A 24,841-nucleotide genomic window follows, 5' to 3' on the forward strand; every position below is an offset into this window, starting at 1 on the left:
TTTTTTTTTTTTTTTTTTTGCCCCAATTGCTGTTTTACTGATTAGCCAGTCTAGTGAAATATTAAAGTTTGTGGATTACTTTTTATTTCTACATTTATCAGACCCCAGTATTAGACCAATGCTGAGCTAAATATTGAGAGAGCAAGACATTTTTTAGCATGAGTTCATCTAGTCCCCTCCATGTAAGCTGGTGGCAGGGGCCTTGGTATTGGTTTAGATGAGTGTGGAACAGGCTTATAGCATATTGTAAGCATGCATGCCCTAAACTTGAGCTTTTTCTCTCTATTTATTCCATTGAAAGTAGGTTCAGCTGCAGCCCGGAAAGAAATCATAAGAAACAAAATTCGAGCAATTGGCAAGATGGCAAGAGTCTTCTCTGTTCTCAGGTAATGATGTCTTTTCTTGATTATTTGTTTTGCAGGAATTACGTTTATTGTACCTTGTTACAAGCATTGTCCTGCATCTAAAAGCAACATGGGGCCGGATGTGGTGGCATACTCCTGTAATCTCAGCATTTTGGGATGCCAAGGCAGGCAGATCACCTGAGGTCAGGAGTTTGAGACCAGCCTGGCCAACATGGCGAATCCCCGTCTCTACTGAAAATACAAAAATTAACCGGGCGTGGTGGCATGCACCTGTAATCCCAGCTACTCGGGAAGTTGAGGCACGAGAATTGCTTGAATCCAGGAGGCAGAGGTTGTGGTGAGCCGAGATTGCGCCACTGCACACCAGCCTGGGAGACAGAGCAAGACTCTGTCTCAAAAAAAAAAAAAAAAAAGCAACAGGGTATCATTCTTCCTATATAGAAGTTACTTAGGCCCGGCCAGGCACAGTGGCTCACGCCTGTAATCCCAGCACTTTGGGAGGCCAAGGGAGGTGGATCACGAGGTCAAGAGACTGAGACCATCCTGGCCAACATGGTGAAACCCCGTCTCTACTAAAAATACAAAAATTAGCTGGGCGTGGTGGTGCATGCCTGTAGTCAGTCCCAGCTACTCGGAGGCTGAGGCAGGAGAATTGCTTGAACTTGGGAAGTGGAGGTTGCAGTGAGCTGAGATCACACCACTGCACTCCAGCCTGGGTGACAGAGAGACTCCATCTCAGAAAAAAAAAAAAAAGTTACTTAGGCCCTTAGGCCGGGTGCAGTGGCTCATGCCTGTAATCCCAGCACTTTGGGAGGCCGAAGTGGGCAGATGCTTGAGCTTAGGAGTTCACGACCAGGCTAGGAAACATGGCAAAACCCCATCTCTACAAAAAAGAATACAAAAATTAGCCGGGCCTAGTGGCGTGCACCTGTGGTCCCAGGTACTCGGGAGGCTGAGATGGGAGGATCGCCTGAGCCCCAGGAAGTTGTCAGTAGTGAGCTGTGATTGCACCACTGCACTCCAGCCTGGGTGACGGAGTGAGACCTTGTCTCAAAAAGAAAAATAAGTTAATTATATATTTGTATATTGAAGATGGGAACGCAAGTCCCTTTGAAGCTAAGATTTTTGACTCTGGTGATTATTATTGCTCATCTTTGGTATCTCTTTTCCTTTTGTGATAGCACTAAATTTACACCTTGAAAATTAGAGCAGTATAAGAAGGAGGGGATACTTTTTAGAGTATTCTTGATGAACTTGTTCATCCATATAGGAAGTCCCTTGTGCTGGAGCCATAAATTGCCTTCCCTGAGGTTAATTCAGGAAGACCAGGTTTAAGGGTACAAATGAATATATCAGTCTTTAAAAATTTGTTAGCAAAACTGACTACATCAGACATTTGAACTTCAGAGTATATGAAATACCATATTTTCTCAGTAGTATGATGCCCCTTGATGAATCTTATCACATACTTAATAAAGTTTTTCAGGAAAAATAATATATGCCTCAATTGTAAGGCACACCCTCATACCTGAAACACTTAAAATATAGAAAAATTAATGTCTCAAAATTGAGGAAAATATGGTAATAGCAATGAATGTCATAAATTTTATATATGGCCTATATCTAGACCCTGTGTCTTCTTTTAAATTAAGTACTTGTTGGAAGTATCTGATATTTGTTATATCTCTCTGCTATAGGGAGGAGAGTGAAAGTGTGCTGACACTCAAGGGCCTGACTCCCACAGGGATGTTGCCTAGTGGAGTGTTAGCTGGAGGACGGCAGACCCTGCAAAGTGGTAATGATGTTATGCAACTTGCTGTGCCTCAGATGGACTGGGGCACACATCACTCTTTTGCTAACAATTCACATAATGCATGCAGGGAATTCCTTCTGTTTTTTAGTTCCTGTCTCAGCAGCTGACCTAGACAGGGTACTGTATTAGCTAGTGTCTCATTAATACCTGATCAGGGCAGAAAACTGATAGAGTGGGCATTCCTTTCAATTGAAAATAATGGTCAGTTCCTCAGCTTTTCATGAAATGATATGGGAGCAGCTCATATCATAATGTCTGAAATATTTATTTATTCATTTGTCTAATTCACCCTTTTCTTTTAAAAGCCCCAGTTTCAGAATGTGAATCAGGGATATTCCTGTTACTAAAATGGAAATGTAATTCCAAGTTTCTTATTTTTAATTTTTTAAATTTATGTCATTGTATTAGACTATGCTTATATTTAAAACTACTTAATTTAGAGTTAACTACCTGCTTAGGCCCCAGAACATTATTTATGCACTTCAGTTACCAAAAGACTTGTGCAAGGTTTTGTACCCTGGTAAATGATGCCAAAGTTTGTTTTCTGTGGTGTTTGTCAAATGTTCTATGTATAATTAACTGTCTGTAACATGCTGTTTCCTTCCTCTGCAGATATAGCTGCTTTCCTAAATCTGTCTGTCTTTCTTTAGGTTAGCTGTATGTCTGTAAAAGTATGTTCAATTAAATTACTCCATCAGACACTTGTCTGTCTTTCAATGTAGAAGCAGCTTTGTAGCACCTTGTTTTGAGGTTTGCTGCATTTGTTGCTGCACTTTGTGCATTCTGAACATGAATGTAACATTAGATATTAAGTCATTGTTATAAGGGGTTGAATTTAAATCCTGTAAGTCAAAATTGAAAGGGTGTTATTAAGTGTGCCTTTATTTTGCATGAAAATAAAAAGAATTATACGTAAAGCATTCCTGTAATCTGGCTCATTGAATATTTTATACTTAAAAAAACTTTTTTTTTTGGCGTAAATATTTGTGTAAATACTGGGTTAACTTTTTAAAAGCCCATTACAGATTAAATAGAAGAGAGTGATGTGAGTATTAGTGACCATACACAGTAATTCAGTCTAGATTTCTTTTCCTGTGGTTGGAAAGCAAAAATACATGAGGCGGAAAAGCCTGAATTTCTTGTAGCCACTTTTGACAGCCCTCTAAGGGTCATTGTCTATTAAAATAGCAACAGATCTGATGTTTTCCTTAGTCGTAATTAAGTTTCTTTTTGGTGTTGTAATTCGTGACTTTTTTAGAGAGAAAAAGATAGGCAGTTTTAACATTTTGAATGAATTTACATTTGACTTCACAGTTTCATTTCATTTGGTTCCATAATAAGTGCTCTCTCCTCTCCTCTCCTCTCCTCTCCTCTCTTCTTTCTCTGTCTTTCTCTCTCTCTCTCTCTCTCTCTCTCTCTCTCTCTCTTTTTTGTGCATGTGTACGTGTGTGTGTGTGAGAGAGAGAGACAGGGTCTGGTTTCTTGCTCTGTCACCCAGACTGGAGTGCAATGCAGCCTCAACTTCCTGGGCTCAAGCAATCCTTCCATTTCAGCCTCCCGAGTAGCTGAGACCATAGGCACACGCCACCACAGCCAGCTAATTTTTTGTATTTTTTGTATTTTGTATTTTTTTATATTTTTGTATTGCCCAGGCTGGTCTCAAACTCCTGGGCTCAAGCAGTCTTCTGACCTCAGCCTCCCAAAGTGCTGGGATTATAGGTGTGAGCCACTATGCCTGGCCAATGATTGCTTTTTAGTAAAAAAAAAATTTCTCCTGTAAACAATTTTTACTTGTAGCCTATACATGTTCTATTTTAAATGTCATTGTATTGTTCACTACCACCACTGGTATATCTGAAAAGTACACTGTGTTTTGAAATTATAGTTATAACTTTTCATTCTGAATGAGGTTTCTTTTTTGATTTTCTTTTTTAAAAAAACCTGCTTTGATTTGCTTTACATTCCTTGCCCTCCATTTTCTTATTATATTGTAAACAGTAGAAAATCCCTGAACTAAAAGAATTTTATGAATGTATATTAAAACAAGAAGATCTTAAACATTTGATAAAACTAGTAAAATGTTAATAGAAAAGGAGGAACTTTAATAGCTTCAAAATATTATATTCTTCTTTGTTCAGAAAAGAAAATAAAACCAAAAGGGTATCATACTTAAATCAATCTACACTATAGTCATCTCTCAATTATCCTTGGATATAACATTACTTTTATATTGTATCCACAGCAAACCTTGCTTTCAGATTTCACATTTAGCACCTGCTAATTACATGCTTTGTTGACAGCTCAGCACTTCTGTTTATTCTTAATTTGCGCACGGCTTGAAGCTCATTCCTTCAACTTTGAAACCACCCTCAACTGCAGGGGAGGTTTGAAAAGACAGCTTTGCTGGAGGAACTCTCTATTCTCAGCATGGACTAAATTACTGGAAGGAATTGAGTTTAAGGGGTCTAATTTGGGACCCCTTAAACTAAATAGCTTCTTGATAGTGTGGTTTGGGCATTTGGTTGAAATTATTTTCCTAGGATAAGATAAATCCGCTTTGAAACAAGTAACAAAAGTCATACAAAAGCTGCATTTTGTGATTATTTTTTAAAAGTTATCCTACATTTTAAATTTTAGTAGGTATGTTCCCTGATGTTAGTGTGTATAACTGAGAGGTATTGCAAAAGAAAAAATTTTAATTCTAAGACCTCGTGCCTGTCAGAAAATAAAATTGTGTTTTCAAAACTTTAAAAGTTAATTTACATGATGTTACTTGAGTGTTTTTACAAACTGTACAACTCTATTGGAGGTGGATTTTCTGTTCATATTTATTTTATGTATGTTTTCTTTCTGGGGAATTTGAATGGGAGCTAGCACTGTAATGCTACCTTCACCAGGATCTATATGGGAAATATATGTGGCCAATTCTATTTTAGTAATACCAAATTCCTCTTGGTCATTTATCCTGTGTAGTACTGAGGAACACAGTTTGAGATAGCACTATGCTCAAACTTATTAAGGCCATGTCAAGATGCCCTATATAACTGAAAACAAATAGTGGAGTAATAGTGCCTTTCAGATAGAGTTTTGCAATTAGCAGATCTGGGCTCAAGTGATCGATCTTCCTGCTTCAGCTTCCCGAGTAGCTGGGACTACATATGCACACCACCATTCCCGGCTAATTTTTAAAACTTTCTAGGGGGAGAGATGAGGTCTCTTTATGTGTTGCCCAGGCTGGGCTCAAATGCTCAAGGGATCCTTCTGCCTCGGCCATCCAGAGTGCTGGGATTATAGGCATGATCCTCCATGCCCTGCCCGATTTGTAATGTAGTTTAACAGTTAAGGAAAATTAACTCTTCCTTTATTCAGTGTTCATCCTAATTCTTTTGGATCCCCAATTCACTTTACTGTCTGGTTAAGATCAACATTTTCTAACTTAGTACACTTTAATACCTTAGATTCATCAGTTTCTTGTACATTAATAATTGCTTTGGATAAAATTATTTCAAAATCATGTTAATTGGTAAAAGGTCACTTCAGGAATAATTATTCTAATTGGCCTTATTGCAGAAGAAGCAAAATAGAAGAGACAAGGGCATTACTTTTACAAATATTCTGAGTAATAGGGGGAATGGACAATATTGTAAGCCAGTATTGTTGTCTGCTATCTTAGGTCCTGGTCCTCAGTGTGAGCTCTTTATACAGTTCAAACCCAGAAATGAGCGAAAAAAAGAATCTTTGACTATAAAATGTTTGACTAATTATGTTGAAATTCTCTAAATGGACCAGTGACACACTATACCAAGAATGTGTTTCTTATTTATAATATGACCTATGTGTCTGTATCATGAAATAATTAGAATTTATGCCTGTAAGACCTCACTTCCACTCCTTAATGTCTCTTTAATTGGTAGATGAGTTTGAAAAGATGCTCAGTAGTCTTCCTGAGGCAAATTTGAGTTCATGATAAACTGTGTCAGTATAAATGGAATTTTTTAAGGCTATAGATGTTAATATCTGTAGGTATTTGGAACATCAGTACTAGAATAGAAAGGAAGTTCCTAGTAGACAGGAGAAGCCCTTTCAGGTCCCCCACAAAGAACAGAGCCACAGAACTGTTCTACTTAGAGTAATTCACCAAGTTTACTGCCCTTAAATTTCACTGCAGTCATATCAGCCCTTGCGGCTTATGTTTTGCCTTATAAATTAGAAGTGACAGGTAAAGCATTGCTGACCCCTTCTAGTTTATGTCTTAGGGAACCAACTGGTAATGAGTATTGTTCTCACTGACATGAAAGAAAAGACTTTTTTGTTTGCTTTTCTGCTACAATTCTATTATAATTTCACTCTAGAGCATTTTCCTGTGATTGTGATGGATGTGATATAATAAACATTATGGAAAATTCTAAGGCCATCAAATTACTGATTCAAGATGGGTAATTAATACTGGAGTGCATTTGCATGGGTGCTGAGGTGTCTGTTTACAGTAGGTTTATGTGTTCTGTGCTCTGAGTGATGTTGTCATAGTGCTGTGTGTAAACTGTGCTGTGTCAGGAATTGGGGGTTTGGATGGGGCTCTCTAATTTGGGTACTATTTATGTTAAATTGTAAATAATGATGTAGTATGGGATACTGTGATATTTTAAGTGATCATTGCCTTTTCTGCTGTACAATATGACCCTTCTCATCTCTCTCATTCATTTTGCATGCCTCTGCTCACTTCTGTACAGCCACAGTTGAGGCTATTGAGGCTGAAAAAGGTATGATCAGAGTCCTTGTGCTGGGCAGAGATCTGTGGTGTGTGGGTGGGCATCAGAGAATGTCCTGTGGGTGTGTTTTACTCCTAGTTTTTACAGCCCAAGATGAATCAGACTCACTGATTCATCAAGTTTAGAAGCCTTGCAGCCCTCTTTTTTTTAATTTTTCATTCTTAAATCAGAAGGGCTGATGTCTATGGTGACAGTCTTTTTCTTTTTTCCAGTGTAATATGCAATCAGAATGTTTCTGATTTATTTAGAGTATAGCATATTATGCTATACAGTATAGCTTTATAAAGTTGCCTGTTTTAATGGAAATTGCCAAACAGACCTGCAAATAGAGATCTGTTCCATATTTTGCATGATTCTATGCTACTCAGATTTTTTTCTTTAAGTGAAACCTCCTCTAGATATAGGTGTGAGTTTTTTACTCATATCCAGTAGTGTGCCTGGCTGAGAATACAGGAACTGTCACTATAATGATTTTCTTTTCTTTTTTTTTTTTTGGCTGCAGTTTGGGCTATAGTTTATGGATAAGATTATGTTCATACATATCATGTGTTGGCTTGGTATTTCACATTCCTCAGTGTTTGCAGCCCCAGCCATTTGTTTGGTTCATGTGCCAGACTAAGTCCTAGGGATTGCAGATATTAAGTAATCAGATTATAACTAGTGGTTTGAAAATATTTTCTGTGAACATGTTAATAATGGAGGATGCATTGTTCTAGATGAAGTGAATGAGAAACCATACAATTGGTGGAGAATTGCCATTTATTTTGATTTGAGTTTCCGAAGATTGTGCAGTATGGCCAGTGAATTAAGGAAAACGTCTCCTAAAATAAGAGATTATAAATACTTTTTTGCTATCAGCCATACACAGATCTAACTCTTGGAGGCACTTCCCACCTTTTTAATTGGTGGTGATGGGCTGATCTTGACCTCCAAGATAGTTCTGATATACTATATTTTACCTTTCTTTACCTCTTTCTCCTCCCAAGCTCTTGGTACAGATTTGTATATTGAGGATTAACCTTGTTTAGCCTCCTCACTTGCCCCTACTCTCGTTGCTGCCTTACTGTTATAGTCACCGGTGATCTTAGGGACTAATGTAGGAGATAATTGGTATAGTAGAAGTCAGACAGACCCTGAGACCATTGCCTGGAGGTTAGTTTTGGGGGCAGAAGAGGGTTAACATTTTTTTGGATTTTTATTTTTTGGAAGGCTTTGCTAACACTTGTCACCTGTGAAGCTATCATGTTTATATTTAGGTTTAAACATTTCACATTTTAAGGGAAGACTGAAATGAGGATAGGATTCAGTTAAAGTAAGATTTAAGTGTTGCTACTTACAGCTACTAATTTCTTTCTTCTTAAAATCATTAATTATGTTTTGAAATCTCAGAAATGTTTTCAATTACTGACTTATCAAATTTGCATTTTGTTAAGCAATACGAGGATTCTCTCCACCACATAGAATCTGCAGTTTTGAAGAGGCAAAGGGTTTGGATAGGATCAATGAGAGAATGCCACCTCGGAAAGATGCTGTACAGCAAGATGGTTTCAATTCTCTGAACACCGCACATGCCACTGAGAACCACGGGACGGGCAACCATACTGCCCAGTGACCCACGACTTCCCAGGGACTCTCACATCTCGGGCCCCAAATGGACAGATCACCCGAGGAGCTGGAGGGGTCGGCCAAGCTGACTGTAAATGTCACAGTCCCTCTGAAGAAACCATTGTGCTTCTGAGACCCCAGCCCCCTTCCTGGATGGAGGCTTGAGGGCCCTGGGACATGTGCTATCTGATAAGATTGGGTCATCGCTGCCAAGGTGGAGAGCAGTGAGCAAGGGGCTTGGGGCAATTTCCAGTGGAGGGCATCCACACCTCCATTTTATGCTTGTGGTTCACACATTTAAGTTTACAAATCAGATTTCTTTTCCCCTTCAGTAGAATTAGATTTTGTTTTTCAATCAGGATTTCAAATGCAATCCTAAGAGCTAATGTGGACTTTTCTTTTTCCATGAAATGTCTTTAAAGGATGAATTAGCATGGTCTTAAAATACATTTCTGAGGTTACTAGCTGTATTTTGAATTGTGAGCAAAATGCCGAGAAACCCAGTTGGCATTTATACAAAATGTTGACCTCAGGTCTATAGTTCTTAAATGTGGCTAATTCTGTAACATAGTCTTGGTATTTTTTAATTATGAATGCATATCCTATTTCTAGGCAGGCTCTCTTACTTGAACACAAATCCAAAAACTAATTTAGAATCTTTTTTGCCCAGATCTTTTAAGATTTACACCCCAGATATTTAAGAAGAAAACCTCTAAATTTCAAAATTATGAAGAATTACAGAATTACTCATTTAAGGTACTTTAAAAGAAGTTTGTACATTATCAAAGTAAATTTTAATTCAAATCATGTCTGTAAAACTTGATGTATTTTGTGTATGCATGTTTTCATTTTGCAAATATTTAATATATAGACCTATGATGTACAGGTACGACATGTATAGGTTACCTAGATGTTATGAGAAATTTTAGTTTATTGTGAGTACTCAAGTTGCTTAAATAGCCACCAGGGTGATTTGCTGCTGGCTTTCTATCATTTTTATGTTTTAATGCGAAGGAAATTTTAAAATGTTCTGGAAGTGTTTTTGATTAAGCAATGCAGCCTAGAAGCAATGGTTCTGTTCAATCATTCAGATGTTAGTGGAAGCATAAAAGTCAAGACTGCATGTTGAAACTTTTCTTTTGATAGTTACTGAACTGCTTGGTTAAACTAAATGGAACCATGTGCTAATTTTTCACAATTATTGACCTGTATTGATTGCCACTGTAGTTTGGTATTTCCCTTTACTTTGGTGGCCTGCTTCCCTCATGCCCTGGAATACAACTCAGAGCTCCAGGCAGCGGAACCATCTATTGTTTTGTTTGCCAGAAAGTGCACCCTGTATGGTCTCCTGTCTAAGTTGGAAATATTATGCATGTGCAGGACTATTCGAGTATTTTATAAACAGTAGCACACAATAAATTCCATGCATGGGCCGCTGCTCCTATCTCTGTGTTGGGTTTTATTTGGAAGATGCAGTCTGATTTGGCCTTTTGATGCAAATCAGAGAATCCTGTTACTAGAGCTGGGATATCCTCCGGAGATTATCTCGTGGATAGTTCATGGTGATTTGATTAATTAAATTCTTTATAAATTTTGCCTTAAAAAAACTTTTGTTATATACTTGTTTTACATGAGCGTTAGTAACTGAGTATTAGAGGACTTTGAATGCCTACTATAGGCCTCCTAAATCTAATATTTAAGATCACTGTTTATTATCTTTTAATTGAAAGAAAATATGTTATTGTCTAGAATTTTGTTATAGTGGTGTTGCAAATTTACTGGGTGTTCTAACAACAAGAAAAAATATTAGTGATAATTGCATTTTCCTATCTTATTCCTTTCTTCTTTGTCATAATCAAAGTAAGTATAGGATTTTGCACATTGAGGGATATTAGGATATTGCTCAAAATTATATAATAATATAATACAATAACTTGAATTACAGTTCTCAACAATAATTACAATGAGATACATTATAAAACATTAAGTCAAAATATAGGCAGGGCACAGTGGCTCATGCCTGTAATCCAAACACTTTGGGAGGCTGACAGAGGATTGCTTGAGCCTAGGAGCTCATGGTTGCAGGCTGTGTGTTGAGCTATGATTGTACCACTGTACTCCAGCATGGGTGACAGAGTGAGACCCCATCCCTTAAAAATAAACAAAATATATACATGTAAATATATTAGGCAAGTGTGTGTGCACACACACACACACACACGTACTTGCCTAATTCCAGGTAACACAGAACTTCTCAAATAGTTTTGTTTTTTCTTTTCTTTTCTTTTTTTTTTTTTTTTTTTGAGACGGAGTCTCGCTCTGTCACCTAGGCTGGAATGCAGTGGCATGATCTCAACTCATTGCAGCCTCCGCCTTGTGGGTTCAAGTGATTCCTCTGCCTTGGCCTCCCGAGTACCTGGGACTATAGGCGCCCACCACCACGCCTGGCTAATTTTTGTATTTTTAGTAGAGACAGGGTTTCACCATGTTGGCCAGGCTGGTCTCAAACTCCTGACCTCGTGATCCACCCGCCTCAGCCTCCCAAAGTGCTGGAATTACAGGCATGAGCCACCATGCCTGGCCACAAATTGTTAATTATTATAACTCGCTGCTTGCCATAATGTTAACTTACAAAGCAGTCCATGAGTTTGCTCTAAGGTTATGCATTGCATACCTTAAAGATTGTTGTCGATGTTGTTTTATGAAAGCTATTCAGTAAAGAGTTTATCTGGCTAAAATAGACCCAATAGAAAAATTAAAAAGTAAATAAAGTAAGAGTTTAACTAGTATATCAGGTGCCAGGAACTTCCTTAGCCCTTAGATGCATAAGTAGCATTATATAGTGTTTGTGGGAATCATGGGTGAGCATTAAGTACTATCAGCAAAAAAACTATGGATTGATGGTAAAAATTAAGAGGAAAATAAGAGAAAGGAACCACACTCAGGAAAAGTAATATACCTGAAGAGTGATAAAGTATCACACAGTGGCTCACAGACCACTTACTACATGTTGAATGGGAACCTCTTTCTAGTCTTTCTTCATAATTTGTTTCACAGCATACCATTTATTAAGATTTTTAAAATGCAACTGATGATGAATACAAATTGTGAAAAGTTCAGACTTTTAAATTGTAACTTTAAATGTCTACCAGAGCAAGTCATAGTGATGGTAAAATATAAGTATTCAACATCAAAGTTTTTCTATATTACCATTCTCCTTTATATTCATTGACAACTTCTGAATTAGAAGTCAATCTCTGATGTCTTGTATCTTCTGCAGTTCAGCCATTATTAACAGAACTCAAAGCATTTGAGGTTCTCAGCTAAATTTTGAAGCCCGTTAAATTTGAAGTTGGCCTGAAACTTTTGCTCAAAGTGAATTACCCCTATTTTATTTAGGGTTTTTGCCTATTGCAACTGATTTTCCTTTATCCACAGCTATTCTACATAATGTTATGCAGTGTTTGGTTGAATCCTTAACACTTTTCTTGCACCTTCCCTGCGTGTAGTTTGTACTTTCTGCAGTTTGGGGTTCCTGTGTGGATTTGATTTGCCACATTCCGGGACCTCATTCCAAGTGATTCTGTTCCACAGTTTGATGATGTTCACAGAAGCAGGTAAGTGAGAGCTGGGGCCAGATATAAGCAGAAAGTCAGAACTTTTTTATTTAAAAATTAAAAAAAATTTTGGGGGGGGGGTGTAAGAAAGTCGCATCTTGCAGTCTTTTAGGACCACTGCCCTAACAACATCAGTTAGGATATCTGTAAGTAGAAAGAAGTTAGGAATGTGGAATTGAATTTCCTGCATCAGTTGCGATTACAAGGAGGATAAGAGAATGGTTGAGAATAGAAATTCTTTTCTATTTTCTTTTCCTAGGAATAGTTTGTATTTTTAGTCATTAACTAATATTTTGGTTTTGCTTAATATCCCAGAAGCATTTATTCCTCTCTTAAACAGGTAAACTGCTCCTGATGACACTCACTTAGAGAGTTTACCTTACTCTTCTTTTAGGGAAAGTGAATTTTACAAGTTAATTCTGCATGTTTCCCCTACAACTGATTTCATTCTGTATCATTAAATGGCCATTTATTTTCTCCCTTCTACTTAATCCAAGATTGGATATTGTTGAGTTTTGTTTGAACAGTGTTTGTTATGCTAAAAAAGGACACTGGGCCTGGGGGAACTCATCCTGTGTCTAGATCAACAAACAGAACTCTGGAGGGTTCCTGATCCTCTGGTTCCTCCCACTTGGTTTGAAAGGTGCTTACCTTTTCCAATCAAATATTGACTTCTGCAGTAATCCAAAGGTTTTTTTTCTGAAGCTGTAAACTGAAAACAGAAATATTGCCTTGAGTGAGAGAAATCTAGGAAGCAGTAGGTTTCATTTTTTGTCAGTCTGCCTGGCCTTTACTTGGCTAACACTTGGGAGTGTTGACAGTCCTGAGCCCTCTTGGCAGAGAACAAAGGTTAGAAAGAGAGAAGCCCTCAGGCAGGGGGACAGATCCCTCTTTGCCTCATTAGGGAGAATTCAGCCTTGTCTGTCTGGTTGGCAGGGCACACTTAATCACTGAGACTCAGCATTTCAGCAGTTTGCAAAGGAAAGTGATATGAAGGGACAGCTGCAAGTAAGTCACAGCCTAGATCTGAAGAGATCAAGCACTCACTTCACTTGGAGGAAAGAGAGAAGGAAGGAAGCTGAGGACTTAGCAGGGTAAGTTTTTTCCGTCAACCTGTCTGCTTGCTTAGTTTATAATTGAGTAAAGTATTTATCACCCCAAGCAGTGTTAATCACTGATTAAACAGCTGAATGTGGCCGTAATTACAGTGTACTTAATGCATTTCTCCTTCTCTTTTCCTACCACCTTATAAGGATCTCCAATGACCAGTTTCACTCTCCCTTCTCCCTACCTCCCCGAAGACGTTTTGCATTTTTTGGTGACTTACAGAAAATTAGATGAGCACTCCTTATCTGCAGATAGTGAAAATATGACTGTAGTTTAGGTGAAGCTTGGTACTCTTGGTGGTAAAGCAGAAGATGGGAAACCTAGGTCTAGGAATAGATTAATATTTTGACTTGTAATTTGGACATGAAGGATAAAAGTTTTTCTAGGCTATCAAGATCATGTCTCCTCTCCTCTCCAGTTCTTGGTGTTGGTGTTCTCTCTCTCATACTGGGACTAAATTAGAGCCTAAGTCACTGGGGATGGCTAGAAAAAAATGAAAGGGATTCCCTTTCTAAGTGGAGAACATTCTGGACTCTGGAAAGTTCAAAGAGTTTATTGCAGTTCTTTCCAGCTTCTCCCGTGTGTCCCCTGTTTTTTCCTTTATTTCTCTTTATAACCCATAAACAGAGAGGAGCCTGGGGCTCTTTGCAGGAAAATTAGAACCAGGGAAGCTGTGTCTGGGCCTGGGGTATACAAACTCAAACATGAACCTGATCATGTATATAGATGCAGATCAAAGACCTGGCTTCTCACCCACCTTCTTACTTTTCTGCCAGAAAGCTAACTCATTTGTATCATGAACATTGTGCTCTAGACACAGAGGAGACTGTGACATTAGGGATTTTTACCACCACTCCTCTTCCCCAAACTGTGTGATACTTTTGCTTTCTAACCAGTTCAACCAACTCCCAGATTGCCAAGAGCTAATCTTACATTAGAGGAAGACCTCTCCTTGGAAATGCAGATAAGTAAAGCAGTGCCTTTCTGACTTTAAGTGACTTGCTTCCATTGCAGCAAAAAGGCTTATGTTTTAACTTCAGGGAGGTATCTATTATAAATTCTGGGACTTAAGACCCTAGAGTTGTCTCAAATCACACTTCTCCTTCCATACCTATTAAAAAAAAAAAAATCCATTCTTTCAAGGTTTAAGAAAGTGTTATCTTGGCCGGGTGCTGTGGCTCATGCCTTTAATCCCAGCACTTTGGGAAGTTGAGGCAGGTGGATCACGAGATCAGGAGTTTGAGACCAGCCTGAGCAATGTGGTGAAACCCCATCTCTACTAAAAATACAAAAATTAGCCAGGCGTGGTGGTGCGAGCCTGTAATCCCAGCTACTCAGGAGACTGAGGCAGGAGAATCACTGGAACCCGGGAGGTGGAGGTTGCAGTGAGCCAAGATCGCACCACTGCACTCCAGCCTGGGTGACAGAGTGAGACTCCGTCTCAAAAAAAAAAAGGAAAGAAAAGAAAGTATTATCTTGCCTGAGGCGGGTGGGTAGAGTAGATAAATGCTTTTTCTAGAATGGCAGTGATTCTGAAAATGCAATGAGAATGTGAGGTGATTAAAAGTAGAGGAGAGAATGAGGTTAGTTGTTGGAAATGGGGTCCTAAAGTGTGAAGGCAATTCAATCTACTCTTTTACTAAAAGGACATGACCCTTAAACCCTAAGATAATCTAATATCATTAGGTCCAATTTCTTCTTCATTGAAGGTAATATATAGGATATGGTATACAGATGAGCTTGGCTATTTCTGTTCTGTGGACTCTGAAACCATCCATTCACCTTTGGGATGAGGGGAGATATTAAGAGGGTAGATGGAAACATAAGGATGAGGAGAAAGAAAGTACAAAGGAAAATACAAATTTGTTCCTCCATTAACCTGAGGATGGGTTTTTAAGAGTCATGTTGTAAGATATGGATATGAGCTAGATAATTCTGGGAGCTTTTTGTTTGTTTTGCCACCTGCATACACCTCAGCTGCATGATGATTCTGAGGTTTTTCCTAACAGATCTGATCTAGAAGGATCAAATGTCAGATCATTTTTGTAACAAAACATGATCCCTGGTTTGAACTTTAACAGTTACCTCATTCATACGGCCAGCATTTTTAATCCTCTATCATTTCTCTGTACCTGAAGACAGTTAATCTGGGGATTAATAACTTTTTAGCCTCTCAGTTTCTATGAATACCTTCCTTTCTTTTTTAATTGAAGTGAAAATCATATAACATAAAATTAGTAATTTTAAAGTGAGCAATTAAATGGCATTTAGTATATTCACAGTATTGTGCAACCACCATTTTGTCTTTTTTCAAAACATTTTATCACCCCAAAAGAAGACCCCATAACCATTAAGCAGTTACTCCCCACTTTTCCTTCCACCCAACCCTTAGCAACTACCAATCTGCTTTCTGCGTCTGGGTTTACCTGTTTACATATTTCATAGAAATGGCATCATACAACATGTATATAACCTTTTGTGTTTGGCTTTCTTCACTTAGCATAATGTTTTTTGAAGTTCATCTACATTGTAGCATGTGATTTATCAGTATTTCATTTCTTTTTATAGCTGAATAATATACATCTTCATGTGTATATTTATATCCTAATTTGTTTATCCATTTATCCATTGATGGACCTTTGGGTTGTTTCTACTTTTTAGCTGTTGTGAATAGTGCTGCTATGAACATTCACTTATAAATATTGGTTTGAGTATCTGTTTTTAAATATTTTGGGCACATACCTAAGAATGAAATTTCTGGTTATATAGTAATATTATGTTAACTTTTTGGGAAACTGCTATACTGTTTTCTATAGTGGTGGCACCATTTCACATTCTTACCTGCAGTGTATGAGGGTTCAAATTACTCCATATCCTCATCAACACTTGTTATTTTCTGTTTTTTTGATAATAGCCATACTAGTGGGTATGAAGTGATACCTCACTGTTGCTCTGATTTGCATTTTCCTAATGACTATTGACCTTATTTTCTTGTGTTTATTGTCCATTTGCATATATTCTTTGGGAAAATGTCTATTCACAAATTTTGCCCAATTTTTTAGTTGGGTTGTTTGGTGGCTTTTTTGTTTGTTCTTTGTTATTGAGTTGTGGGAATTCTTTATATATTCTGGATACTAACCCCTTATCAGATATATGGCATGCAAATATTTTCTTCCATTCTTTGGGGTGTCATTTGACTCTGCTGTTAGCATCCTTTGATGCACAAAAGTTTTCAGTTTTGCTGTCCAATTTATCTATTTTGCTGGTGGTGGTGTTGCCTGTGCTTTTGGTGTCATATCCTAGAAATTATTGCCAAAACCTATGTCATGAACCTTTCCCCTATAGACTTTTACAGACTTTTTACTTCTTAAGTTTAGGTCTTTATACTTTAAACGTTCAAACTCAAGTCATTCTGTTTCATTAATTTGCAGAATGTTTCTGTCCATATTTCTGTGTTTATTCTCTCCTCTGTGCTTAGAATTTTTTCCCTATTTCCAAGTATTCAAAGTATTCCCATCTTTCAAGGTCTATTCCAACTGCTACCTGCTTCATGAAGAAAGCCACTGAAGAAATTCTCACCCACTGGAGAGATTTTCTTCTTCTGATCTCCCATTAGTGCTTTAGTTGCACTTTTCTGGTTGGATTTATATAGTATCTTATAGTTTACATCTAATTTCCCTATAAGACTTTTAGATGAGATATGTATTTTTCATTTTTGCTTCTATATAGAGTGTTTTGCAGATGATTTCATCTGTTTATCAGTAAATACATATTACATGAATGGACATTTTAATTTTTCTCATATGGTCCTTCCTGTTTCCTCAGCTCTTATGGAAGGCATGGGAGAAGATGAGACAGGGAAGGAGGACAGCACAGAGTCACAGCCAGATAGTGACTGGGTGTAGGCTTATTTCTACCTCAAAACTTACCACTTTAGGAAATTTTTCTGACTTGCTTGACTACATAACTCTTAGTGCACGTTTTGTATTACATTTAATTTTTACTTCTTGGCAAATTGCTTATAAATGTGATAATAGGTCTTTCAAAATGTTTTCTCTCTCTAACTAGATTAAATTGTCGTAAGTCTCCAATTGGATGATCGCTTTGGACAACTAAAACTTCTATTGCTTTTTCCTCTTTTAAATTGAGTTTTAAAATACACTAAAGATATATTAACATTTTCTCCTGATAAAAAAAGTCAAACATTATAGATAAGTTTACAGTCACGTTCGATCAGCCCAGTTCCTATTTAACTGGCTTCTTACCCTACTCAGAGTTAATCACTGTTACCAGTTTTCTTTTTTTTTTTTTGGAGACGGAGTTTTGCTCTCGTTGCCCAGGCTAGAGTGCAATACCGCGATGTCGGCTCACTGCACCCTCCACCTCCTGGGTTCAAGCAATTCTCCTGCCTCAGCCTCCCAAGTAGCTGGGATTACAGGCACCCACTACCACACCCACCTAAGTTTTTGTATTTTTAGTAGAGACGGGGTTTCACCATGTTGGCCAGGCTGGTCTTGAACTCCTGACCTCAGGTGATCTGCCTGCCTCGGCCTCCCAAAGTACTGGGATTACAGGTGTGAGCCACCACGCCTGGCTGTTACCAGTTTTCTATGGGCCCTGTCAAATTTTTTTTATGCATTTACTTACATATACACACACACACACACATATATATACACACACGTATATATACACATATACATATGCATATACATATACACACACATATATATATAATGGGACTTAATATGTATAAATTATATTCATATAAAATTGTTTCTTCTCGGCTGGGTGCAGTGGCTCAAGCCTGTAATCCTGGCACTTTGGGAGGCCAAGGTGGGTGGATCACCTGAGGTCAGGAGTTTGAGACCAGCCTCACCAACATGGTGAAACCCCATCTCTACTAAAAATTACAAAAATTAGCCAGGTATGGTGGTGCCTGCCCATAGTCCCAGCTACACTGGAGGCTGGGTGGAGGAGTGAGCTGAGATTGCGCTGCTGCACTCCAGCCTGGGCGACAGAGCGAGACTCTATCTCAAAAAACAACAACAAACTCTTTTTTCTCTATTTTTCACAGCTGTCTATGGTGATCAATAACCAGTAAATACTGAATAAATCTTACTGATAACCTGGGTCTGAGAGACTTGAATGAGAAGTGAAAGGTCAAGCATATGAAAACACTTCACATGTGTCCAGCTTGTAAAATTCTATTCCATGTCTGTTCTGCATATAGTCTCCACGTATCACTGGACAGGCCATGGCTCCACGGTCCCGGCGACGAAGGCACAGGAAACCTCCCTCATCAGTGGCTCCCATCATCATGACCCCAACCACAATTGTGACTCCTATGCCTCTGACCCCCTCAAAACCGGGCCCTAGCATTGACACACTTGGCTTCTTCTCCTTGGATGATAATGTTCCTGGCCTATCGCAGCTGATCCTTCAAAAGCTGAACATGAAAAGCTATGAAGAATACAAGTGAGTGACCAGCTCTATGGAAGAGGGATATATTGTGTCTGGTAGAAGTAAATTTCAGAAGGTGGAGAGGGAGTACAGTTTGGGGAATATGAAGTATTTGCAATAAGCTATTTTCTCATCCTGACTTTTGCCAGTTACTATATTACTATAAAAGAAGAAATATTCACTTAAGTGAAAAATGATGGCAGTGAGAGACGTAGGAGTAAGTGGAAATGTGTAGGAGACAAGATGAGGGGCATGAGAGATTTTGGAGATACTCCTTTGCCCACTGCCATTCCTTCTCCATGCTGTCTCTGCAGGTTGGTGGTAGATGGGGGTACCCCTGTATCAGGCTTTGGATTTCGATGTCCTCAAGAAATGTTCCAGAGGATGGAAGACACATTTCGATTCTGTGCTCACTGTAGAGTACTCCCTAGTGGCCTTTCAGACTCCAAGGTTCTCCGGCACTGTAAGAGGTAACTTCTGGGGGTGCTAATTGGGAGACATTCAGAAATGATCCTGTACTAGCAGGACATGATGACTCATGCCTGTAATCCCAGCACTTTGGGAGGCCAAGGCAGGTAGATCACATGAGGCCAGCCTGGCCAACATGGCAAAACCCTGTCTCTACTAAAAATACAAAAAATTAGCCCGGTGTGGGGACACACACCTGTAGTCTCAGCTACTTAAAAGGCTGAGGTGGAAGAATTGCTTGAACCCAGGAGGCAGAGGTTCCTGTACTACAGCCTCATTCCAAGAGGAAAGATCTGAAAGTTTTCAAAATAACCTAAGGCTTAGGTCCTCATTTTTTGTCATCCAGGTTACAGAGATTAGAACAGTGTTCTAACCCTGCTTATTTTTGGTGTTATTGGGAAGTGAGACAAGAAACCATAATACAGTCCTCTCTCTCTCTCTCTCTCTCAAGTACTCAAGGAGTAAGACTACATTTGTTCTGGGCAGGTGGGGGTTGAACCATACCTGTTAAGAGAGGACAGCTGCAAACTTGTGGTGTTTTTTGTAAAAGTGATATAAAAAGTTCCAGATAGAGAGTAAGGTATCACTCTGTCTGGCAGAATAATTATATTCCCAATCCCTCCTGCCTTGTCTGCCAAATGTAGTCCCCAAAACTGGTGCATCAGCTGTCATTCCTCTCCCTACCTTCCTTACTAATTCACCATCCTAGGTGCAGGAATATCAGTTCCTTTCCTCAGATAACCCCAATCACATTTATAGTATAAGAATTATTTCTCTCTCATTCTGTCAGGTGCAGAAATGTCTATTACTGTGGTTCGGAGTGCCAGAGGTCAGACTGGCCTGCACACAGGAGGGTTTGTCAAGAGCTTCGTCTTGTGGCCGTGGACCGTCTCATGGAATGGCTTCTGGTCACAGGTGGAGTGGTGGTGTTGAGGAACTCTGCTGTAATGGTCATAGTTGATTGTATTTAAAGGAAGATACAAAATCATATTGTTACGAAAAAATGAGGAAGTGGGGCAAAGGATGGGGCACCCCTGCTCACAGGTTGGCAGAGTGAACATGGAGGAAATATTGATCATTAGTGAGGGGCAAATTTTGAAGCCAGGAAAGCATTAGGTTACTTCTTATTTCTTCTTTCCTACAGGTGATTTTGTCCTACCCTCAGGACCTTGGCCATGGCCACCTGAAGCTGTACAGGACTGGGACTCCTGGTTTTCTATGAAAGGGTTACACCTAGATGCTACACTGGATGCTATGCTAGTCAGTCATGCCATGACCACCTTATGGGCCAGTGTAGGACGGCCAAGGCCAGACCCAGATGTCCTGCAGGGATCTTTGAAGCGGCTGCTGACAGATGTCCTGTCACGGCCCTTGACTCTGGGCCTAGGACTTAGGGCCTTGGAGATAGATGTTAGGAGGATTGGGGGAAGCACAGTGCATGTGGTTGGTGCTTCCCATGTGGAGACATTTCTTACTCGCCCTGGGGACTATGATGAACTTGGTCACATGTTTCCTGGGCACCTTGGACTCCGGGTGGTCATGGTGGGTGTAGACGTGGCTAATGGCTTTTCACAGAGCACCTCAACTTCACCCCTGGAACCTGGCACAATTCAGCTTAGTGCCCACAGGGGTCTCTATCATGACTTCTGGGAGGAGCAAGTAGAGACTGGGCAGACAGACCATCCAGATTTGGTGGCGGCATTCCATCCAGGTAAGCCTCATTGGTTCAGGGGAATAGATGGTGGCTTCCCTGAGAATTTTCCATCCTGAATCTTGTATCTTTTGTCTTTGGAATCCCATTCGTTTGGTCTCATTAAACACAATATGATGACAACTTTTCTTGATGATTTGCAATATGTACTACACTTGGGTTCAGAATTTTTCATCCAAGAACTTGGAGTAGATGATGATGATGATGATGATAATGATTGGGGATAAGCAAGGTGAGGAGTGGGGTGCTCACAGTCAAAGAAATATCTTGCTCTTAGGGTCTGCTTTAGTCTTTCCCTATTCCCATTTTCATTTTTGTTCCACAGGTTTCCATTCCTCCCCAGACTTGATGGAGGCTTGGCTGCCCACCCTGCTGCTACTTCGTGACTATAAGATTCCTACACTGATTACTGTTTACAGGTTTTGACCTCTTCCTTTTTGTGATACTTCCCTGACTTTACATCTCTCTTTATATAGATGAGCTCATTTTGCCCCCTCTCGCTCATCTACCTTCTGGTGAGGATGTTCATCTTTTCCGCATATGACTATTTCATCCCCTTGAAACAGTCCTTTGCTAGTTAATTGAGTATCTAATGAGACATTTGGGAGGGAAGGATAGCCCTTGCCTAGTCCAGCCTTAGGCAATTTGGGGGATTGGTGATTACAGAAATGTCAGGCTCTTGGGCAATTTTTTCTTTATCTCTGTCACCATCAGTAATTTTTCTTCTCTCTCTTCTACAGTCATCAGGAGTTGGTATCCTCTTTGCAGATTCTGGTGGAACTGGATACACACATCACTGCCTATGGGGCTAATCCTTTCATGTCTCTCAAACCTGAACAGGTCTATTCCAATCCCAACAAGCAGCCAGTATACTGCAGTGCATATTATATTATGTTTCTTGGAAGCTCCTGTCAGCTGAATAATAGTCAATTAGAAGAGAAAGTGGATGGTGGGATTTAAATAGATTATGACTGGACATCTGGAAAATGGGGAGGTTGTGATGAAATTACCCTGCTAATGCCAAATTCTTGCAAACTTTGAAAAACACTATATTCTAAACCTCATTCACTGTTTGGGTAAAAATTCTAAGCTGAATGAGAGTTTCTGTATAACGTAATTGGTGTCTTTCTTTTTTTGAGATGGAGTCTTGCTCTGTTGCCTAGGCTAGAATGCAGTGGTGCGATCTCGGCTCACTGCAGCCTCCACCTCCTGGGTTCAAGCGGTTCTCCTGCCTCAGCCTCCCTAGTAGCTGGGATTACAGGTGCACACCACCACACCTGGCTAATTTTTGTATTTTTAGTAGAGACAGAGTTTCGCCATGTTGACCAGGCTCGTATCAAACCCTTGACCTCAGGTGATCTGCCTGCCTCGACCTCCCAAAGTTCTAGAATTACATGCATGAGCCACTATGCCCAGCCAATGTAACCGGTTTCTAAGAGTTTAGCCACAGTAGCTTTTAGAGATGGGAAATTAGTTTTAGTGGATGGGAAGAGGCCCTGATGTTAGTCTTTCCAGAGCTTTTAGTTCCTAACACTTGCCTTTGTGAGGAAGTTTACCTTTTGACTGGAACCAGATGGCACTGAGGAGAAGAATGAGAACCACCTTATTCTTCTGAAAAAGACTTTCTTCTCATTCAGTAATTTGGGCTAAAAAATGGAAAGATGTTGATGACTTCAAGTGGTACAAGAATGGACAAGTCAGGGAAGTCACTGGGAACATGGATGAGGTTGTAAGCATTGGTATACTGTCCTGTTTCCTGGCTTTTTTGAGAGAAATGTCTAATTTTCCTGTTTTCTCTTGGGGACTTTTGACCCTAGAGTAGCCCTGGTGTTGTATTTGAGATATCCCAAGCTATATCAGACTTTACTTGAATATACTGGAGTTACTTTTTATCCCCCATTCTATACCCCAATAAACTCAGTTTGGGGCTTCTTAAGTCACTTGTTTTATTTCCTGTTCACTGGCAAGTATTACTCATCTGCACATAACACCTCAAGACTGGAAGTTTTCTCTCTTGCCAACAGAGTAATTAGCATCAGTTCTCTGGGTCTGCCACTCTGTCACACATTTGCCTCATGTCATCCTTTTCTTTTTTATTTCTTTTTCTTTTCTTTTCTTTTTTTTTTTTTTTTCTGGAGACAGAGTCTTGCTCTGTCACCTAGGCTGGAGTGCAGTGGCATTATCATAGCTCGTTGCAGCCTGAGACTCCTGGGCTCAAGCGATCCTTCCATTTCATTCTCTCAAGTAGTTGGGACTTATAGGTGCATACCACCATGCCCAGCTAAATTTTTGTTTTTTCTAGAGACAGGGCCTCCTTGTGTTGCCCAGGCTGATCTCAAACTCCTGGGCTCAAGCAGTCCTCCCACCTTAGCCTCCCAGAGTGTTAGGATTACAGGCATGAGATACCGTGCCCAGCCAGTGTCATCCTTTTCTTATCATATTCTCAGGATTAGGACATTTCCTAGGTATTCATTCCTACAATCTTGCCATGACTGTCTCTCGCACACATACAGCCCATCACCCCAACACACATACACACTCTGCTGCCCACTCTAATAGGGATAATTTTAGAATTTCATATGTTCATTCAAAACAGTACCTGTCATGCTACAGGTACAGTATTTTGGCTTTGGGGAGATTGAAAGGTGAATGAGACATGGTGTTTATTCTTAGGAAGGGAAATAATATGTATATGGAGATACCTTTATTGCAAGGTATAATATGGAGTAAGAAACATGAGAGAGGCTTCTGGTGCTAAGGAAATAGAGTGAAAAGAGATCATTTTGTTAAATGACAGTGAAAATATTCTGAGTAGGAATTTTATGAAGCAGAGCACAGGGCACTCAAGATGGAAGGAGCAACAGGACGGGAAGTTTGGAGGCAGAAAAGCCTATGAGATATTTGAAGGTACCTTTGGGGATTAGTATAAATTAAATCTGGAAGGCAGATTGAGATAAGATTGTAGGAGTATTGTGGATTTTTGTAGATCTGAGTATGAATCCTGGGGCAGCCATCAAATTTTGTATCGCTGGGGAAGCTAAACTTCTCTAAGCCTTAGTTTCTTCATCTGTAAAATGGAGATAATACCAAGTACCCCAAATTAATATTGAAGTTAAACGAAAATGTTTGCAAAGTCGGAGAACTCACACATCCCAATTTCTTTCTTTCTTTCTTTTTTTTTTTTTTTTGAGACAGTCTCCCTATTGCCCAGACTGGAATGGGCAGTGGTCGCTATCCTGATTTACTGCGACTTTGGCCGCCCCCACCCCCCCACCCCGCCCCGGCTCAAGTGATCCTCCCACCTCAGCCTCCCTAGTAGCTGGGACCACAAGTGCAAGCCACCACGCCCAGCCAATTTTTGTATTTTTTGTAGAGACAGGATTTTGTCATGTTGCCCAGGTTGTTTTTGAACTCCTGAGCTCAAGAGATACACCCTCCTCAGCCTCCCAAAGTGTTGGGATTACAGACATGAGCCACTGTGCCCAGCCGCCAGTTCCAAAACCTATAATCATTATATACTTACCAGTTCAATATCCCTAATCTGAAAACCCAAAATGCTCCCGTGAACATTTCCTTTGAGTGTTGCGTCGGCACTCCAAAAGTTTCAGGTTTTGGAACATTTTGGATCTTGGTACTCAAAAAGCTTTAGATTTTGGAGTATTTTGAATATCGGATTTTTGGATTAGGGATGCTTAACCTGTACAAAATAGTAGTAGTCAAGACAATGTGATACTGGCATAGAATAGACATACAGGTCAGTGCAATAGAATTGAGAATTATCTTAGTCTGCTTGGGCTGCTGTAACAAAATACTGTAAACTGTGTGGATTGTAAACATCAAATTTATTTTCCACATTTCTGGAAGCTGGAAAGTCCAAGATCAAGGCACTAGCAGATTTTCTTTCTGGGAAGGGCATGTTCTTA

The 24,841-nt window shown here is 39.5% G+C and overlaps 2 protein-coding genes across 5 annotated transcripts in view; both read left to right on the forward strand.

Moving 5' to 3' along the window:
* PPP3CB (protein phosphatase 3 catalytic subunit beta) overlaps positions 1-9,996 on the forward strand; it is a 64,735-nt gene extending 54,739 nt beyond the window's left edge. The window contains exons 11-14 of one of the 3 annotated variants that reach the window (XM_017854572.1): positions 302-386; positions 2,063-2,160; positions 6,909-6,938; positions 8,381-9,996. In XM_017854572.1, the coding sequence (XP_017710061.1) occupies positions 302-386; positions 2,063-2,160; positions 6,909-6,938; positions 8,381-8,559 (392 nt within the window). In that variant the 3' untranslated portion in view covers positions 8,560-9,996. The remainder of the gene's footprint in view (positions 1-301; positions 387-2,062; positions 2,161-6,908; positions 6,939-8,380) is intronic. The other 2 variants (XM_017854573.1, XM_017854575.1) reach the window with 2 other exon arrangements.
* Positions 9,997-11,024: 1,028 nt separating this feature from the next.
* Positions 11,025-22,854, forward strand: MSS51 (MSS51 mitochondrial translational activator). Of its 2 annotated transcripts, XM_017854522.1 has the most exons (8): positions 11,025-12,169; positions 13,106-13,263; positions 18,510-18,754; positions 19,054-19,209; positions 19,998-20,122; positions 20,352-20,918; positions 21,244-21,337; positions 21,659-22,854. In XM_017854522.1, exons 3-8 carry the CDS (start codon positions 18,534-18,536, stop codon positions 21,876-21,878), a joined length of 1,383 nt encoding a protein of 460 aa, XP_017710011.1. In that variant the 5' UTR covers positions 11,025-12,169; positions 13,106-13,263; positions 18,510-18,533; the 3' UTR covers positions 21,879-22,854. The 2 variants fall into 2 exon arrangements, with proteins under 2 accessions (XP_017710011.1, XP_017710012.1); XM_017854523.1 differs by lacking the exons at positions 11,025-12,169; positions 13,106-13,263 and having other exon boundaries at positions 18,297-18,754.
* The last annotated feature ends 1,987 nt before the right edge of the window (positions 22,855-24,841 follow it).

The sequence above is a fragment of the Rhinopithecus bieti genome, unplaced genomic scaffold (assembly GCF_001698545.2).
Source record: "Rhinopithecus bieti isolate Rb0 unplaced genomic scaffold, ASM169854v2 scaffold_36008, whole genome shotgun sequence".
Taxonomy (NCBI): Eukaryota; Metazoa; Chordata; class Mammalia; order Primates; family Cercopithecidae; genus Rhinopithecus; species Rhinopithecus bieti.